General features: G+C 59.8%; 1 protein-coding gene across 3 annotated transcripts; it reads right to left on the bottom strand.

The window, feature by feature from the left end:
- Nucleotides 1-2,274: 2,274 nt before the first annotated feature.
- Nucleotides 2,275-13,076, bottom strand: TIMMDC1 (translocase of inner mitochondrial membrane domain containing 1). 3 transcript variants are annotated; one of them, XR_016308645.1, is made up of 9 exons: nt 12,859-13,076; nt 12,396-12,517; nt 9,872-10,037; nt 9,701-9,789; nt 5,861-5,928; nt 3,416-3,494; nt 3,223-3,333; nt 2,897-3,126; nt 2,275-2,836 (listed from the first exon to the last, which is right to left on the bottom strand). XR_016308645.1 is itself a non-coding variant. In XM_089663533.1 (8 exons), the coding sequence occupies exons 2-8, from the start codon at nt 12,515-12,517 to the stop codon at nt 2,988-2,990; spliced, it is 774 nt and encodes a 257-aa protein (XP_089519659.1). In that variant the 5' UTR covers nt 12,859-13,074; the 3' UTR covers nt 2,275-2,987. The 3 variants fall into 3 exon arrangements, 1 of the variants encoding a protein (XP_089519659.1); XR_016308646.1 differs by having other exon boundaries at nt 2,275-2,653; XM_089663533.1 differs by having other exon boundaries at nt 2,275-3,126; nt 12,859-13,074.
- Between the last annotated feature and the right edge of the window lie 5,967 nt (nt 13,077-19,043).

The raw sequence follows: 19,043 nt of genomic DNA, 5'->3' as shown, positions 1-19,043 counted from the left end.
GCCTAGACCCCGCCCACAAACGTGCGTCCTCCCGCTGTCGGGGCCTAGACTCCGCACACAAACGTGCGTCCTCCCGGTGTCAGGGTCTAGACCCCGCCCACAAACATGCATCCTCCCGGTGTCAGGGTCTAGACCCCGCCCACAAACATGCATCCTCCCGGTGTCAGGGTCTAGACCCCGCCCACAAACATGCATCCTCCCGGTGTCAGGGTCTAGACACCGCCCACAAACGTGCGTCCTCCCAATGTCAGGGCCTAGACCCCGCCCACAAACGTGCGTCCTCCCAATGTCAGGGCCTAGACCCCGCCCACAAACGTGCGTCCTCCCAGTGTCAGGGCCTAGACCCCGCCCACAAACGTGCGTCCTCCCGGTGTCAGGGCCTAGACCCCGCCCACAAACGTGCGTCCTCCCGGTGTCAGGGTCTAGACCCCGCCCACAAACGTGCGTCCTCCCGGTGTCGGGGCCTAGACCCCGCCCACAAACGTGCATCCTCCCGGTGTCGGGGACTAGACCCCGCCCACAAACGTGCGTCCTCCCAATGTCAGGGCCTAGACCCCGCCCACAAACGTGCGTCCTCCCAGGGTCAGGGTCTAGACTCCGCCCACAAACATGCGTCCTCCCAATGTCAGGGTCTAGACGCCGCCCACAAACATGCGTCCTCCCGGGGTCAGGGCCTAGACCCCGCCCACAAACGTGCGTCCTCCCGGGGTCAGGGCCTAGACCCCGCCCACAAACGTGCGTCCTCCCGGGGTCAGGGCCTAGACCCCGCCCACAAACGTGCGTCCTCCCGGGGTCAGGGCCTAGACCCCGCCCACAAACGTGCGTCCTCCCGGGGTCAGGGCCTAGACCCCGCCCACAAACGTGCGTCCTCCCAATGTCAGGGTCTAGACGCCGCCCACAAAAATGCGTCCTCCCAATGTCAGGTCTAGACGCCGCCCACAAAAATGCGTCCTCCCAATGTCAGGGTCTAGACGCCGCCCACAAACATGCGTCCTCCCAATGTCAGGGTCTAGACGCCGCCCACAAACATGCGTCCTCCCAATGTCAGGGTCTAGACTCCGCCCACAAACGTACATCCTCCTGGTGTCAGGGCCTAGACTCCGCCCACAAACATGCGTCCTCCCGGGGTCAGGGCCTAGACTCCGCCCACAAACATGCATCCTCCCGGGGTCAGGGCCTAGACTCCGCCCACAAACATGCATCCTCCCGGGGTCAGGGCCTAGACTCCGCCCACAAACATGCATCCTCCCGGGGTCAGGGCCTAGACTCCGCCCACAAACATGCGTCCTCCCGGGGTCAGGGCCTAGACTCCGCCCACAAACATGCATCCTCCCGGGGTCAGGGCCTAGACTCCGCCCACAAACATGCATCCTCCCGGGGTCAGGGCCTAGACTCCGCCCACAAACATGCGTCCTCCCAATGTCAGGGTCTAGACGCCGCCCACAAACATGCGTCCTCCCAATGTCAGGGTCTAGACTCCGCCCACAAACGTACATCCTCCTGGTGTCAGGGCCTAGACTCCGCCCACAAACATGCGTCCTCCCGGGGTCAGGGCCTAGACTCCGCCCACAAACATGCATCCTCCCGGGGTCAGGGCCTAGACTCCGCCCACAAACATGCATCCTCCCGGGGTCAGGGCCTAGACTCCGCCCACAAACATGCATCCTCCCGGGGTCAGGGCCTAGACTCCGCCCACAAACATGCGTCCTCCCGGGGTCAGGGCCTAGACTCCGCCCACAAACATGCATCCTCCCGGGGTCAGGGCCTAGACTCCGCCCACAAACATGCATCCTCCCGGGGTCAGGGCCTAGACTCCGCCCACAAACATGCATCCTCCCGGGGTCAGGTCCTACACGCCGAGTGGCCGCACATTTGCATTCATGTAACAGAAGACATGCCCCGCCCCCTCCCAGCACACGTCCGGTACTCAGGGAAAGGTCCCAGTCCGCTCTTACGATTGGGACCTTTCCTGATCATGTGACCACCATGACGCTTCACAGCAGTCACATGATCCCTAAACCACGCCCCCACCTCCCAGCATCTGAAGCTCTTATAGGGCCGGGAGGTGTCAGTGGGAGGGGTCAGGTCCGGCAATGATCCCAATTTGAGGGTTTTGGATCACAGATTATTCATCACATTGTAGTCCTTGTAGGGAGGGGGGGGGGGGGGTCAGGAAAGGACCTGCAAGGAGCGTCCTCTGAACATTCATTGGCTGATCACAGAGAAGAGCCCGCCCCCCCCCGGTACAATATAGACACAGAAATCTCACCCCAATCACATTATACATTTATTGGTGAACAGAGCCCCCCCCCCGAGCTACTGTCCCTCCGAGGGAAGGTCCTGATAGTCCACAAACAGCTGGGCTGTGAACCGCACACATACCGCCCCTCACCGGGCATAGCTGGGCTCCGGGGCCGTGAGCCGCACACATACCGCTCCTCACCAACAGGGGTGCAGGATGCAGCACGACCCGTATACAGAGAAAACGTGTGTCACTTCCTGCCGATACACAGTCAGTGATGTCATCAGAGGTCACACAGTCATATCCGGTGATGTCATCAGAAGTCACACAGTCAGATGATGTCATCAGAGGTCACACAGTCATATCCGGTGATGTCATCAGAAGTCACACAGTCAGATGATGTCATCAGAGGTCACACAGTCATATCCGGTGACGTCATCAGAGGTCACACAGTCATAGATGATGTCATCAGAGGTCACACAGTCATATCCGGTGACGTCATCAGAGGTCACACAGTCAGCGATGTCATCAGAGGTCACACAGTCATAGATGATGTCATCAGAGGTCACACAGTCATAGATGATGTCATCAGAGGTCACACAGTCATATCCGGTGATGTCATCAGAGGTCACACAGTCAGCGATGTCATCAGAGGTCACACAGTCATATCCGGTGACGTCATCACGTGGGAAGGAGAAGCAGTCTCTGTGCAGCCTCCCCGGGTGATTGGCAGTCTGGAAGAGTCTCACTCCTCCCGTCCCAGATCCGGGTTCCGCGGCATCTGCAGCATTTCTGTGATTTTCTCCATCTCATCGGCAGCCGATTCGGCGCCCGCCTTTTGCATGTCCTGCATGATGTCATCGGTGAGTTGGATCCGCTCACTCCTGACCAATCGGGAGAAAGAGGGAGTCACAATGGGGGCGGAGAGAAGGTATCGGGGAGGGGGGGGGGGGGGGAAGAGGAAAAAACCAACTTCTTACCATTCCTGTAACTTGTCCTCATACAGTTGGTGGCGCTGCCTGCGCTTGTATTCCCGCAGATCCTCCCCCATCAGGGCCTGCAACACGGAGGACAACGCCCCCACCGGGACCCTGCAGGAAAAGAGGTACCGCCCCCCACATCAGATACCGCCATCATCGGACCAATCACAGCCACACACACCACCGCACTCACCCCAGCAGGGCTCCAATGACTGATCCACCAATCAGACCCCTCAGTCCGAGGCTCATCCGGAACAGACCGCCCGTGACCGCTGCGGGGACAATGCCACGTTATCGGCTGGTGCGCTATATAAGAGGGGAGAGGAGGGGGGGGGGAAAACGATATACAAGGGGGGAGAGGAAGGGGGGGGGAAACAATATACAAGGGGGGAGAGGAAGGGGGGGGGAAACGATATACAAGGGGGGAGAGGAAGGGGGGGGACACAATATACAAGGGGGGAGAGGAAGGGGGGGGGGACACAAGAGGGGAGAGGAGGGGGGGGGACACAATATACAAGAGGGGAGAGGAGGGGGGGGGACAAGATATACAAGAGGGGAGAGGAGGGGGGGGGGGACACGATATACAAGAGGGGAGAGGAGGGGGGGTACGATATACAAGGGGGGGGCACGATATACAAGAGGGGAGAGGAGGGGGGGGGGACACGATATACAAGAGGGGAGAGGAGGGGGGGGACACGATTTACAAGAGGGGAGAGGAGGGGGGGGGGCAAGATATACAAGGGGGGGGCACGATATACAAGAGGGGAGAGGAGGGGGGGGGGACACGATATACAAGGGGGGGGGCACGATATACAAGAGGGGAGAGGAGGGGGGGGGATACGATATACAAGGGGGGGGCACGATATACAAGAGGGGAGAGGAGGGGGGGGGACACGATATACAAGAGGGGAGAGGAGGGGGGGGGGGGCAAGATATACAAGAGGGGAGAGTATGTATGTATATAATGTACCCCCCTCCTGTCCCCTCATGTATATAATGTACCCCCCCCATGTATATAATGTACCCCCCCCCCTCATGTATATAATGTACCCCCCCCTCATGTATATAATGCACCCCCCCTCCTGTCCCCTCATGTATATAATGCACCCCCCCTCCTGTCCCCTCATGTATATAATGTACCCCCCTCCTGTCCCCTCATGTATATAATGTACCCCCCTCCTGTCCCCTCATGTATATAATGTAACCCCCCCTCCTGTCCCCTCATGTATATAATGTACCCCCCCTCCTGTCCCCTCATGTATATAATGTACCCCCTTCATGTATATAATGTACCCCCCCTCCTGTCCCCTCATGTATATAATGTACCCCCCTCCTGTCCCCTCATATATATAATGTACCCCCCCTCCTGTCCCCTCATATATATAATGCACCCCCCCTCCTGTCCCCTCATATATATATAATGTACCCCCCCTCCTGTCCCCTCATATATATAATGTACCCCCCCTCCTGTCCCCTCATGTATATAATGTACCCCCCTCCTGTCCCCTCATATATATAATGTACCCCCCCTCCTGTCCCCTCATGTATATAATGTACCCCCCCTCCTGTCCCCTCATGTATATAATGTACCCCCCTCATGTATATAATGTACCCCCCTCCTGTCCCCTCATGTATATAATGTACCCCCCTCCTGTCCCCTCATGTATATATAATGTACCCCCCTCCTGTCCCCTCATGTATATATAATGTACCCCCCTCCTGTCCCCTCATGTATATAATGTACCCCCTCCTGTCCCCTCATGTATATAATGTACCCCCTCCTGTCCCCTCATGTATATAATGCACCCCCCCCTGTCCCCTCATGTTTATAATGTACCCCCCCTCCTGTATATAATGCACCCCCTCCTGTCCCCTCATATATATATAATGCACCCCCCTCCTGTCCCCTCATGTATATAATGCACCCCCTCCTGTCCCCTCATGTATATAATGCACCCCCCCCCCCCTGTCCCCTCATGTTTATAATGCACCCCCCCTGTCCCCTCATATATATATATATAATGCACCCCCCCCTGTCCCCTCATATATATATATATAATGCACCCCCCCCTGTCCCCTCATATATATATAATGCACCCCCCCTCCTGTCCCCTCATATATATATAATGTACCCCCCTCCTGTCCCCTCATATATATATAATGTACCCCCCCCCTGTCCCCTCATGTATATAATGCACCCCCTCCTGTCCCCTCATGTATATAATGCACCCCCCCCCCCTGTCCCCTCATGTTTATAATGCACCCCCCCTGTCCCCTCATATATATATATATAATGCACCCCCCCCTGTCCCCTCATATATATATATATAATGCACCCCCCCCTGTCCCCTCATATATATATAATGCACCCCCCCTCCTGTCCCCTCATATATATATAATGTACCCCCCTCCTGTCCCCTCATATATATATAATGTACCCCCCCCATGTATATAATGTACCCCCCTCCTGTCCCCTCATATATATATAATGTACCCCCCCCCTGTCCCCTCATGTATATAATGCACCCCCCCCCCCGTCCCCTCATGTATATAATGTCCCCCCCCCCATATTATGACACGGATGCCCCGGTGGTGATGGGCGGGACGCAGTAGAAGAGGAAACATGAAGACAAATCACCTCCAGCCGCTGCATAATGACCGATGACGACTTTATCCCGATAGGCCGAGAGTCCGGAGCGGACACCACTGGAAGAGAGACCGGGGGGGGGGGGGGACCACCATCATTAGTAACACAGGAGGGGGGATGGATTGGGGGGGGGGAATATTATTATTATTATACAGGATTTATGGCTCCAACAGTGTGCTCAGCGCTGTACAATATAACAGGAGACAATACAGATCAATACAGGGGGGAGGGGCTGATCCTGGGAGCTTACAATCTAAAGGAATATGAAGGGGGACAAGGTGGATGGGATGGGGGGGGAGTAATATGAAGGGGGATGGGATGGTAGGGGGGGGGGTGATAGAATGAATTTGGGGGGGGGGAAATGAAATGGATTGGGGGGGGGTGTGTGCGATGGAATAGATTGTGGGATAGGATGGGATGGATTGGGGGGATGGATGAGGAAGGGGGGATGGGATGGATGAAGGGGGGGGGATGGGATGGATGAGGACAGGGGGGATGGAATGCATGGGGATTGGGGGATGGATGTGGAGGGGGGGTATGGGATGGATGGGGGGTATGGGATGGATGGGGATTAGGGGATGGATGAGGAGGAGGGGGGAAGGGACGGGGGGGACATGGGATGGATGAGGGGGATGGGATGGATGCAGGGGGGGGGGGAAGGGAGGGGATGGATGGGGATTGGGGGATGGATGAGGAGGAGGGAAGGGATGGGGGGGGACACGGGATGGATGCAGGGGGGGGGGGATGGGATGGATGGGGATTGGGGGATGGATGCAGAGGGGGGATGGGATGGATGGGGATTGGGGGATGGATGGGGGGGACACGGGGTGAATGGGGGGGATGGGATGGATGCAGGGGGGCGGGGATGGGATGGATGGGGATTGGGGGATGGATGTGGAGGGGGAAAGGGATGGGGGGGATCTGGAGGGGGGGATGGATGCAGGGGGGGGAACACGGGATGGATGGATGGGGGTGGGATGGATGTGGAGGGGGGGGGGATGGGATGGATGCAGGGGGAGGACACAGGATAGATGGATGAGGAGGGGGGATGGGGGGGACACGGGATGGATGGATGAGGAGGGGGGATGGGATGGATGTGGAGGGGGGGATGGGATGGATGCGGGGGGGGGGACACGGGATGGATGGATGAGGAGGGGGGATGTGGGGGGGGACACGGGATGGATGGATGAGGAGGGGGGATGGGATGGGGGGGGGACACAGGATGGATGGATGAGGAGGGGGGATGGGATGGGGGGACACGGGATGGATGGATGAGGAGGGGGGATGGGATGGGGGGGGACACGGGATGGATGGATGAGGAGGGGGGATGGGATGGGGGACACGGGATGGATGGATGAGGAGGGGGGATGGGGGGGGGACACGGGATGGATGGATGAGGAGGGGGGATGGGATGGGGGGGGACACGGGATGGATGGATGAGGAGGGGGGATGGGATGGGGGACACGGGATGGATGGATGAGGAGGGGGGATGGGATGGGGGGACACGGGATGGATGGATGAGGAGGGGGGATGGGATGGGGGGGGACACGGGATGGATGGATGAGGAGGGGGGATGGGATGGGGGACACGGGATGGATGGATGAGGAGGGGGGATGGGATGGGGGGGGGACACGGGATGGATGGATGAGGAGGGGGGATGGGATGGGGGACACGGGATGGATGGATGAGGAGGGGGGATGGGATGGGGGACACGGGATGGATGGATGAGGAGGGGGGATGGGATGGGGGGGGACACGGGATGGATGGATGAGGAGGGGGGATGGGATGGGGGGGGACACGGGATGGATGGATGAGGAGGGGGGATGGATGTGGAGGGGGGATGGGATGGATGCGGGGGGGGGGGGGGGACACGGGATGGATGGATGAGGAGGGGGGATGGGATGGGGGACACGGGATGGATGGATGAGGAGGGGGGATGGGATGGGGGACACGGGATGGATGGATGAGGAGGGGGGATGTGGGGGGGGACACGGGATGGATGGATGAGGAGGGGGGATGGGATGGATGCGGGGGGGGGGGGGACACGGGATGGATGGATGTGGAGGGGGGATGGGATGGATGCGGGGGGGGGGGGGGACACGGGATGAATGGATGAGGAGGGGGGATGGGATGGGGGGGGGGACACGGGATGGATGAGGAGGGGGGATGTGGGGGGGGGACACGGGATGGATGGATGAGGAGGGGGGATGGGATGGATGTGGAGGGGGGGATGGGATGGATGCGGGGGGGGGGACACGGGATGGATGGATGAGGAGGGGGGATGGGATGGATGTGGAGGGGGGGATGGGATGGGGGGGACACGGCATGGATGGATGAGGAGGGGGGATGGGATGGGGGGGACACACGGGATGGATGGATGAGGAGGGGGGATGGGATGGGATGGGGGGGACACACGGGATGGATGGATGAGGAGGGGGGATGGGATGGGGGGGACACGGCATGGATGGATGAGGAGGGGGGATGGGATGGGGGGGACACACGGGATGGATGGATGAGGAGGGGGGATGGGATGGGGGGGGGGGGGACACGGGATGGATGGATGAGGAGGGGGGATGGGGGGGACATGGGATGGATGGATGAGGAGGGGGGATGGGATGGATGTGGAGGGGGGGATGGGATGGATGCGGGGGGGGACACGGGATGGATGGATGAGGAGGGGGGATGGGATGGATGAGGAGGGGGGATGGGATGGGATGGGGGGGGACACGGGATGGATGGATGAGGCGGGGGGATGGGATGGGGGGGACACGGGATGGATGGATGAGGAGGGGGGATGGGATGGGGGACACGGCATGGATGGATGAGGAGGGGGGGATGTGGGGGGGGACACGGGATGGATGGATGAGGAGGGGGGATGTGGGGGGGGACACGGGATGGATGGATGAGGAGGGGGGATGGATGAGGAGGGGGGATGGATGGATGTGGAGGGGGGATGGGATGGATGCGGGGGGGGGGGGGACACGGGATGAATGGATGAGGAGGGGGATGGGATGGGGGGGGGGACACGGGATGGATGGATGAGGAGGGGGGATGGGATGGGGGGGGACACGGGATGGATGGATGTGGAGGGGGGATGGGATGGATGCGGGGGGGGGGGGGGGACACGGGATGGATGGATGAGGAGGGGGGATGGGGGGGGACACGGGATGGATGGATGAGGAGGGGGGATGTGGGGGGGGACACGGGATGGATGGATGAGGAGGGGGGATGGGATGGGGATGGGGGGGGACACGGGATGGATGGATGAGGAGGGGGGATGTGGGGGGGGACACGGGATGGATGGATGAGGAGGGGGGATGGGATGGATGAGGAGGGGGGATGGGATGGGGGGGGGACACCAGATGGATGGATGAGGAGGGGGGATGTGGGGGGGGACACGGGATGGATGGATGAGGAGGGGGGATGGGATGGGGGGGGACACCGGATGGATGGATGAGGAGGGGGGGGTGGGACACGGGATGGATGGATGAGGAGGGGGGATGGGATGGGGGGGGGGACACGGGATGGATGGATGAGGAGGGGGGATGGGATGGGGGGGGGACACGGGATGGATGGATGAGGAGGGGGGATGGGATGGGGGGGGACACGGGATGGATGGATGAGGAGGGGGGATGGGATGGGGATGGGGGGGGGACACGGGATGGATGGATGAGGAGGGGGGATGTGGGGGGGGACACGGGATGGATGGATGAGGAGGGGGGATGGGATGGGGAGGGGGGATGGGATGGATGCGGGGGGGGGGGGGGGGACACGGGATGGATGGATGAGGAGGGGGGATGGGATGGGGGGGGGGGACACAACAGCACTCACTTGAATATGGTGACGAAGGCGCCGATTCTCCACCCCCAGCGGAATCCGTAGCGGATGAATCCCCGGATGGCGGCGTTGTGGGCGGCTCTCTGTGGGGAGGGGGAGGAGATTGGCGGTGAGGGGGGGGCGGTAATTTGGGATGACATCACAGCCCCCTCCCCCGGGTCTTACCACGGCCTCCACGCGGTGTTGGTAGATCTCGGCTCGGCTCTTCTGGATGAATTGTTCTCGGCTGAAGCGAGCGGCCGGCACCCCCCCGTACACCGCGCCCACCAACACCCCCATCACCGCGCTCTTCACCATGTACTCCGCCTCCTGCGACAACTCACCGCGCTCACTGTGGGGGGGACAACCAACGGGGGTGTACACACCATAACAGGGGGAGGGGTGCAGATCACATGACATGGGGGGGAGGGGTGCAGATCACATGACATAGGGGGGGGTGCAGATCACATGACATGGGGGGGAAGGGGTGCAGATCACATGACATGGGGGGGGAGGGGTGCAGATCACATGACATGGGGGGGGGAGGGGTGCAGATCACATGACATGGGGGGGGGAGGGGTGCAGATCACATGACATGGGGGGGGGAGGGGTGCAGATCACATGACATGGGGGGGAGGGGTGCAGATCACATGACATGGGGGGGAGGGGTGCAGATCACATGACATGGGGGGGAGGGGTGCAGATCACATGACATGGGGGGGAGGGGTGCAGATCACATGACATGGGGGGGAGGGGTGCAGATCACATGACATGGGGGGGGAGGGGTGCAGATCACATGACATGGGGGGGGAGGGGTGCAGATCACATGACATGGGGGTGGGGGAGGGGTGCAGATCACATGACATGGGGGTGGGGGAGGGGTGCAGATCACATGACATGGGGGTGGGGGAGGGGTGCAGATCACATGACATGGGGGTGGGGGAGGGGTGCAGATCACATGACATGGGGGGGGGGAGGGGTGCAGATCACATGACATGGGGGTGGGGGAGGGGTGCAGATCACATGACATGGGGGGGGGGAGGGGTGCAGATCACATGACATGGGGGGGGGGGAGGGGTGCAGATCACATGACATGGGGGGGGGGGGAGGGGTGCAGATCACATGACATGGGGGGGGGGAGGGGTGCAGATCACATGACATGGGGGGGGGGAGGGGTGCAGATCACATGACATGGGGGGGGGGGAGGGGTGCAGATCACATGACATGGGGGGGGGAGGGGTGCAGATCACATGACATGGGGGGGGGAGGGGTGCAGATCACATGACATGGGGGGGAGGGGTGCAGATCACATGACATGGGGGGGGAGGGGTGCAGATCACATGACATGGGGGGGGAGGGGTGCAGATCACATGACATGGGGGAGGGGTGCAGATCACATGACATGGGGGGGGGAGGGGTGCAGATCACATGACATGGGGGGGGGAGGGGTGCAGATCACATGACATGGGGGGGGGAGGGGTGCAGATCACATGACATGGGGGGGGGAGGGGTGCAGATCACATGACATGGGGGGGGGAGGGGTGCAGATCACATGACATGGGGGGGGGAGGGGTGCAGATCACATGACATGGGGGGGGAGGGGTGCAGATCACATGACATGGGGGGGGGGAGGGGTGCAGATCACATGACATGGGGGGGGGAGGGGTGCAGATCACATGACATGGGGGGGGGAGGGGTGCAGATCACATGACATGGGGGGGAGGGGTGCAGATCACATGACTGGGGGGGAGGGGTGCAGATCACATGACATGGGGGGGGAGGGGTGCAGATCACATGACATGGGGGGGGAGGGGTGCAGATCACATGACATGGGGGGGAGGGGTGCAGATCACATGACATGGGGGGGAGGGGTGCAGATCACATGACATGGGGGGGAGGGGTGCAGATCACATGACATGGGGGGGGGAGGGGTGCAGATCACATGACATGGGGGGGAGGGGTGCAGATCACATGACATGGGGGGGAGGGGTGCAGATCACATGACATGGGGGGGAGGGGTGCAGATCACATGACATGGGGGGGAGGGGTGCAGATCACATGACATGGGGGGGAGGGGTGCAGATCACATGACATGGGGGGGAGGGGTGCAGATCACATGACATGGGGGGGAGGGGTGCAGATCACATGACATGGGGGGGAGGGGTGCAGATCACATGACATGGGGGGGAGGGGTGCAGATCACATGACATGGGGGGGAGGGGTGCAGATCACATGACATGGGGGGGGGAGGGGTGCAGATCACATGACATGGGGGGAGGGGTGCAGATCACATGACATGGGGGGGGGAGGGGTGCAGATCACATGACATGGGGGGGGGAGGGGTGCAGATCACATGACATGGGGGGGGGAGGGGTGCAGATCACATGACATGGGGGGGGGAGGGGTGCAGATCACATGACATGGGGGGGAGGGGTGCAGATCACATGACATGGGGGGGGGAGGGGTGCAGATCACATGACATGGGGGGGGGAGGGGTGCAGATCACATGACATGGGGGGGAGGGGTGCAGATCACATGACATGGGGGGGGGGAGGGGTGCAGATCACATGACATGGGGGGGAGGGGTGCAGATCACATGACATGGGGGGGAGGGGTGCAGATCACATGACATGGGGGGGGGAGGGGTGCAGATCACATGACATGGGGGGGGGAGGGGTGCAGATCACATGACATGGGGGGGGGCACTCACTTGCGGTGGTACAGCTCCCGCACTCTCTCCCAGCCACTGTCAGGAATATCCGATGGGGGGAGGAACTGGGAGCCCGGGGGGGGATGGGGAGGAGGGGGCCCCGCCAGAGGAACGTCCTCCATCTGTAATAGAAGAGGGAGGAGGATGATACCAGAGATAACCCCTCCCCCACCCAAAACTGAGACCCTCCCCCGCCCAGAAGTGAGACCCTCCCCCATACAAAACTGAGACCCTCCCCCGCCCAGAAGTGAGACCCTCCCCCATACAAAACTGAGACCCTCCCCCATACAAAACTGAGACCCTCCCCCACCCAAAACTAAGACCCTTATCCAACCAAAACTTAGACCCTCCCCCATACAAAACTGAGAACCTCCCCCAACCAAAACTAAGACCCTCCCCCACCCAGAAGTGAGACCCTCCCCACATAGAAAACTGATACCCTCCCCCTCCCAGGATTAGTCACCTTTCTCTGTCTGTGGTGAGCTCTGACCCTCCACTAGTCACGTGTCTCACAGAAGTCTCCTTCCCTCCGCTGCACTCTCCATGCTTTCCTCCTCTCTGCCCTTCAGCCTTCCTCCAGGTTCCAATATGGCGTATTCCGTACTTCCTGTGATTGCGTCATGACGTAGGGGATCAGCGCGAACACGCCTCGTGTCATGGAGCCGGAGGATGAGGATTGGTTCTAAAAAGGGCTCCGCCCCTCCATCAGTCTCCTCCCACTACCGCACATTAATCTCTGCCTCGCGTTTGCTGCCATCTCCCCGCCCAACCGATCCACCAATAGGAACAAGGGGCCCATAGAAGGGTCTGTGTCCACCAATCCCAGATAGACAGAGGCTTCATCTACCCTCCCCCCACGTATACAGGCGTAGTGGCAAGATCTGCCCCCCTTGCGGCAACTGCGCATGTGCCAGTTTCAGGCATAAGCAGCCGATCGGCGATCTCGCTCTGTAGCACGTTAACCCCTTTTATGCCGCATTCCACTTACAGGAACCGCTGAATCGGATCCCTCGGATCACCGGCGCTGAAACATGTGTCCAAGCTGCGGGGGGGTTGTGACATGGGGGGGCCATAACATGTGGGGGGGGGGTCAGTGACATGGAGGGGCCATAACATGTGGGGGGGTCAGTGACATGGGGGGGCCATAACATGTGTCCAAGCTGCGGGGGGGTTGTGACATGGGGGGGCCATAACATGTGGGGGGGGGTTGTGACATGGGGGGGCCATAACATGTGGGGGGGGTCAGTGACATGGGGGGGACAGTCACATGTGGGGGGTCAGTGACATGGGGGGTACAGTCACATGTGGGGGGGGGGGGTCAGTGACATGGGGGGGCCATAACGTGTGGGGGGGTCAGTGACATGGGGGGGACAGTCACATGTGGGGGGTCAGTGACATGGGGGGGCCATAACATGTGGGGGGGGTCAGTGACATGGGGGGGACAGTCACATGTGGGGGGGGGGGGGGTCAGTGACATGGGGGGGCCATAACGTGTGGGGGGGGTCAGTGACATGGGGGGGCCATAACATGTGGGGGGGGTCAGTGACATGGGGGGGCCATAACATGTGGGGGGGTCAGTGACATGGGGGGGCCATAACGTGTGGGGGGGGGGTCAGTGACATGGGGGGGCCATAACATGTGGGGGGGTCAGTGACATGGGGGGGTCAGTGACATGGGGGGCCATAATGTGTGGGGGGGTCAGTGACATGGGGGGGTCAGTGACATGGGGGGGCCATAATGTGTGGGGGGGTCAGTGACATGGGGGGCCATAATGTGTGGGGGGGTCAGTGACATGGGGGGGTCAGTGACATGGGGGGCCATAATGTGTGGGGGGGTCAGTGACATGGGGGGGGTCAGTGACATGGGCCATAATGTGTGGGGGGGTCAGTGACATGGGGGGCCATAATGTGTGGGGGGGTCAGTGACATGGGGGGGGCCAGTGACATGGGGGGGCCATAACGTGTGGGGGGGTCAGTGACATGGGGGGGCCAGTGACATGGGGGGGCCATAACGTGTGGGGGGGTCAGTGACATGGGGGGGTCAGTGACATGGGGGGCCATAACGTGTGGGGGGGGTCAGTGACATGGGGGGGCCATAACATGTGGGGGGGTCAGTGACATGGGGGGGACAGTCACATGTGGGGGGGGGGTCAGTGACATGGGGGGGCCATAACGTGTGGGGGGGTCAGTGACATGGGGGGGACAGTCACATGTGGGGGGTCAGTGACATGGGGGGGCCATAACATGTGGGGGGGGTCAGTGACATGGGGGGGACAGTCACATGTGGGGGGGGGGGTCAGTGACATGGGGGGGCCATAACGTGTGGGGGGGGTCAGTGACATGGGGGGGCCATAACATGTGGGGGGGGTCAGTGACATGGGGGGGCCATAACATGTGGGGGGGTCAGTGACATGGGGGGGCCATAACGTGTGGGGGGGGGGGGTCAGTGACATGGGGGGGCCATAACATGTGGGGGGGTCAGTGACATGGGGGGGTCAGTGACATGGGGGGCCATAATGTGTGGGGGGGTCAGTGACATGGGGGGGTCAGTGACATGGGGGGGCCATAACATGGGGGGCCATAATGTGTGGGGGGGTCAGTGACATGGGGGGCCATAATGTGTGGGGGGGTCAGTGACATGGGGGGGTCAGTGACATGGGGGGCCATAATGTGTGGGGGGGTCAGTGACATGGGGGGGTCAGTGACATGGGGGGCCATAATGTGTGGGGGGGTCAGTGACATGGGGGGGGTCAGTGACATGGGGGGCCATAATGTGTGGGGGGGTCAGTGACATGGGGGGCCATAATGTGTGGGGGGGTCAGTGACATGGGGGGGGCCAGTGACATGGGGGGCCATAACGTGTGGGGGGGTCAGTGACATGGGGGGGCCAGTGACATGGGGGGGCCATAACGTGTGGGGGGGTCAGTGACATGGGGGGGTCAGTGACATGGGGGGGGTCAGTGACATGGGGGGCCATAACGTGTGGGGGGGTCAGTGACATGGGGGGGTCAGTGACATGGGGGGGGTCAGTGACATGGGGGGCCATAACGTGTGGGGGGGTCAGTGACATGGGGGGGCATAACGTGTTGGTGGGGTCAGTGACATGGGGGGGTCAGTGACATGGGGGGCCATAACGTGTGGGGGGGTCAGTGACATGGGGGGGTCAGTGACATGGGGGGGGTCAGTGACATGGGGGGCCATAACGTGTGGGGGGGTCAGTGACATGGGGGGCCATAACGTGTTGGTGGGGTAGTTAGGCGACGTTCACACCAGCGTTGTGAGAGGCGGCAGAGAGGCGTTTGTAGTGTTTTTACCGCTCCCCATACGCCTCTGCCAATCCTGCACAGTGCAGCACACGGTGCTGTTCTAACAGGAGCGTTTGCGTCGCGGCAAAACGGACGCCTCTGGTCGAGTCAGGAGGCTTTGAAGCCTATTGTCGTCTATGGTGCCGCTCCGCAAACGCCCGGCCGGCGTGTGCGGTTGTGATGCGGGGCGTTTGCGGAGCGGTAACACCACTCAAATGCATTATAGGCGTTTGTGGGGCGTTTTTAACGCTCGGCAAACGCCTAGCAACCGCCGCTAGACCGCGCATGCGGCGTTTGTGGAGCGTTTGCCGAGCGTTAAAAACGCCCCACAAACACCGGACCAACGCTTGCCAAACGCTATAGGGGTGTTTGGCAAGCGTTGGCAAAACAGTCAAGTGTGAACGAGCCCTGAGGGGTGTATTTTTGTTTTGTGCTGCCCTAGGTAAGACTAAAATCGGGCACCAACTCATCTGCAAACTCCACCCCTTTCTCTTTAGGCTCCACCTCTTCCTATTAGAGCTCCACCCACTGACACCAATAATGGGGCACTATTCCTCCCACTGACACCAATCATGGGGCACTATTCCTCCCACTGACACCAATGATGGGGCGCTATTCCACTGACACCAATGATGGGGCACTATTCCACTGACACCAATGATGGGGCGCTATTCCACTGACACCAATGATGGGGCACTATTCCTCCCACTGACACCAATGATGGGGCACTATTCCTTCCACTGACACCAATGATGGGGCACTATTCCTTCCACTGACACCAATGATGGGGCACTATACCAATGATGGGACACTATTCCTCCCACTGACACCAATGATGGGGCACTATTCCTTCCACTGACACCAATGATGGGGCACTATTCCTGCCGCTGACACCAATGATGGGGCACTATTCCTCCCAGTAACACCAATGATGAGGCACTATTCCTCCCACTGACACCAATGATGGGGCACTATTCCTGCCACTGACACCAATGATGGGGCACTATTCCTCCCACTGACACCAATGATGGGGCACTATTCCTCCCACTGACACCAATGATGGGACACTATTCCTCCCACTGACACCAATGATGGGGCACTATTCCTGCCGCTGACACCAATGATGGGGCACTATTCCTCCCACTGACACCAATGATGGGACACTATTCCTCCCACTGACACCAATGATGGGGCACTATTCCTACCACTGACACCAATGATGGGGCTCTATTCCTCCACTGACACCAATGATGGGGCGCTATTCCTCCCACTGACACCAATGATGGGGCGCTATTCCTCCCACTGACACCAATGATGGGGCACTATTCCTCCCACTGACACCAATGATGGGGCACTATTCCTCCCACTGACACCAATGACGGGGCACTATTCCTCCCACTGACACCAATGATGGGACACTATTCCCCCCACTGACACCAATGATGGGGCACTATTCCTCCCACTGACACCAATGATGGGACACTATTCCTCCCACTGACACCAATGATGGGGCACTATTCCTACCACTGACACCAATGATGGGGCTCTATTCCTCCCACTGACACCAATGATGGGGCACTATTCCCCCCACTGACACCAATGATGGGGCACTATTCCCCCCACTGACACCAATGATGGGGCGCTATTCCTCCCACTGACACCAATGATGGGGCACTATTCCTCCCACTGACACCAATGATGGGGCACTATTCCTCCCACTGACACCAATGACGGGGCACTATTCCTCCCACTGACACCAATGATGGGACACTATTCCCCCCACTGACACCAATGATGGGGCACTATTCCTCCCACTGACACCAATGATGGGACACTATTCCTCCCACTGACACCAATGATGGGGCACTATTCCTACCACTGACACCAATGATGGGGCTCTATTCCTCCACTGACACCAATGATGGGGCGCTATTCCTCCCACTGACACCAATGATGGGGCGCTATTCCTCCCACTGACACCAATGATGGGGCACTATTCCTCCCACTGACACCAATGATGGGGCACTATTCCTCCCACTGACACCAATGACGGGGCACTATTCCTCCCACTGACACCAATGATGGGGCACTATTCCCCCCACTGACACCAATGATGGGGCACTATTCCTCCCACTGACACCAATGACGGGACACTATTCCTCCCACTGACACCAATGACGGGGCACTATTCCTCCCACTGACACCAATGACGGGACACTATTCCTCCCACTGATACCAATGATGGGGCACTATTCCCCCCACTGACACCAATGATGGGGCACTATTCCTCCCACTGACACCAATGATGGGACACTATTCCTCCCACTGACACCAATGATGGGGCACTATTCCTCCCACTGATACCAATGATGGGGCACTATTCCTCCCACTGACACCAATGATGGGGCACTATTCCTTCCACTGACACCAATGATGGGGCACTATTCCTGCCACTGACACCAATGATGGGGCACTATTCCTTCCACTGACACCAATGATGGGGCACTATTCCTCCCACTGACACCAATGATGGGGTACTATTCCTTCCACTGACACCAATGACGGGGCACTATTCCTCCCACTGACACCAATGACGGGACACTATTCCTCCCACTGACACCAATGATGGGGCACTATTCCTCCCACTGACACCAATGACGGGGCACTATTCCTCCCACTGACACCAATGATGGGGCACTATTCCTCCACTGACACCAATGATGGGGCACTATTCCTCCCACTGACACCAATGATGGGGCACTATTCCCCCCACTGACACCAATGATGGGGCTCTATTCCTCCCACTGACACCAATGATGGGACACTATTCCTCCCACTGACACCAATGATGGGACACTATTCCTCCCACTGACACCAATGATGGGACACTATTCCTCCCACTGACACCAATGATGGGACACTATTCCCCCCCACTGACACCAATGATGGGGCACTATTCCTCCCACTGACACCAATGATGGGACACTATTCCTCCCACTGACATCAATGATGGGGCGCTATTCCCCCCACTGACACCAATGATGGGGCGCTATTCCCCCCACTGACACCAATGATGGGACGCTATTCCTCCCACTGACACCAATGATGGGACACTATTCCTCCCACTGACACCAATGATGGGACGCTATTCCTCCCACTGACACCAATGATGGGACACTATTCCCCCCACTGACACCAATGATGGGGCACTATTCCTCCCACTGACACCAATGATGGGACACTATTCCTCCCACTGACACCAATGATGGGGCACTATTCCTACCACTGACACCAATGATGGGGCTCTATTCCTCCACTGACACCAATGATGGGGCGCTATTCCT

The sequence above is a fragment of the Staurois parvus genome, unplaced genomic scaffold, assembly GCF_062004578.1.
Source record: "Staurois parvus isolate SC_StPar_1 unplaced genomic scaffold, SC_StPar_1.0 ptg001709l, whole genome shotgun sequence".
Taxonomy (NCBI): domain Eukaryota; kingdom Metazoa; phylum Chordata; class Amphibia; order Anura; family Ranidae; genus Staurois; species Staurois parvus.
The sequence above is the reverse complement of the archived record's forward strand: the minus strand, read 5'-3'. Positions and strand labels throughout refer to the sequence as shown.

Bases quoted from the DNA above. Each gene is read 5' to 3' on its own strand.
- TIMMDC1 (XM_089663533.1), bottom strand. From the start codon at position 12,517: ATGGAGGACGTTCCTCTGGCGGGGCCCCCTCCTCCCCATCCCCCCCCG. The intron at 3,334-3,415 runs GTGAGTGCGGTG...CTTTTCCTGCAG, and splicing joins GTCATTGGAGCCCTGCTGGG to GGTCCCGGTGGGGGCGTTGT. The intron at 3,127-3,222 runs GTAAGAAGTTGG...CCGATTGGTCAG, and splicing joins GAGGACAAGTTACAGGAATG to GAGTGAGCGGATCCAACTCA.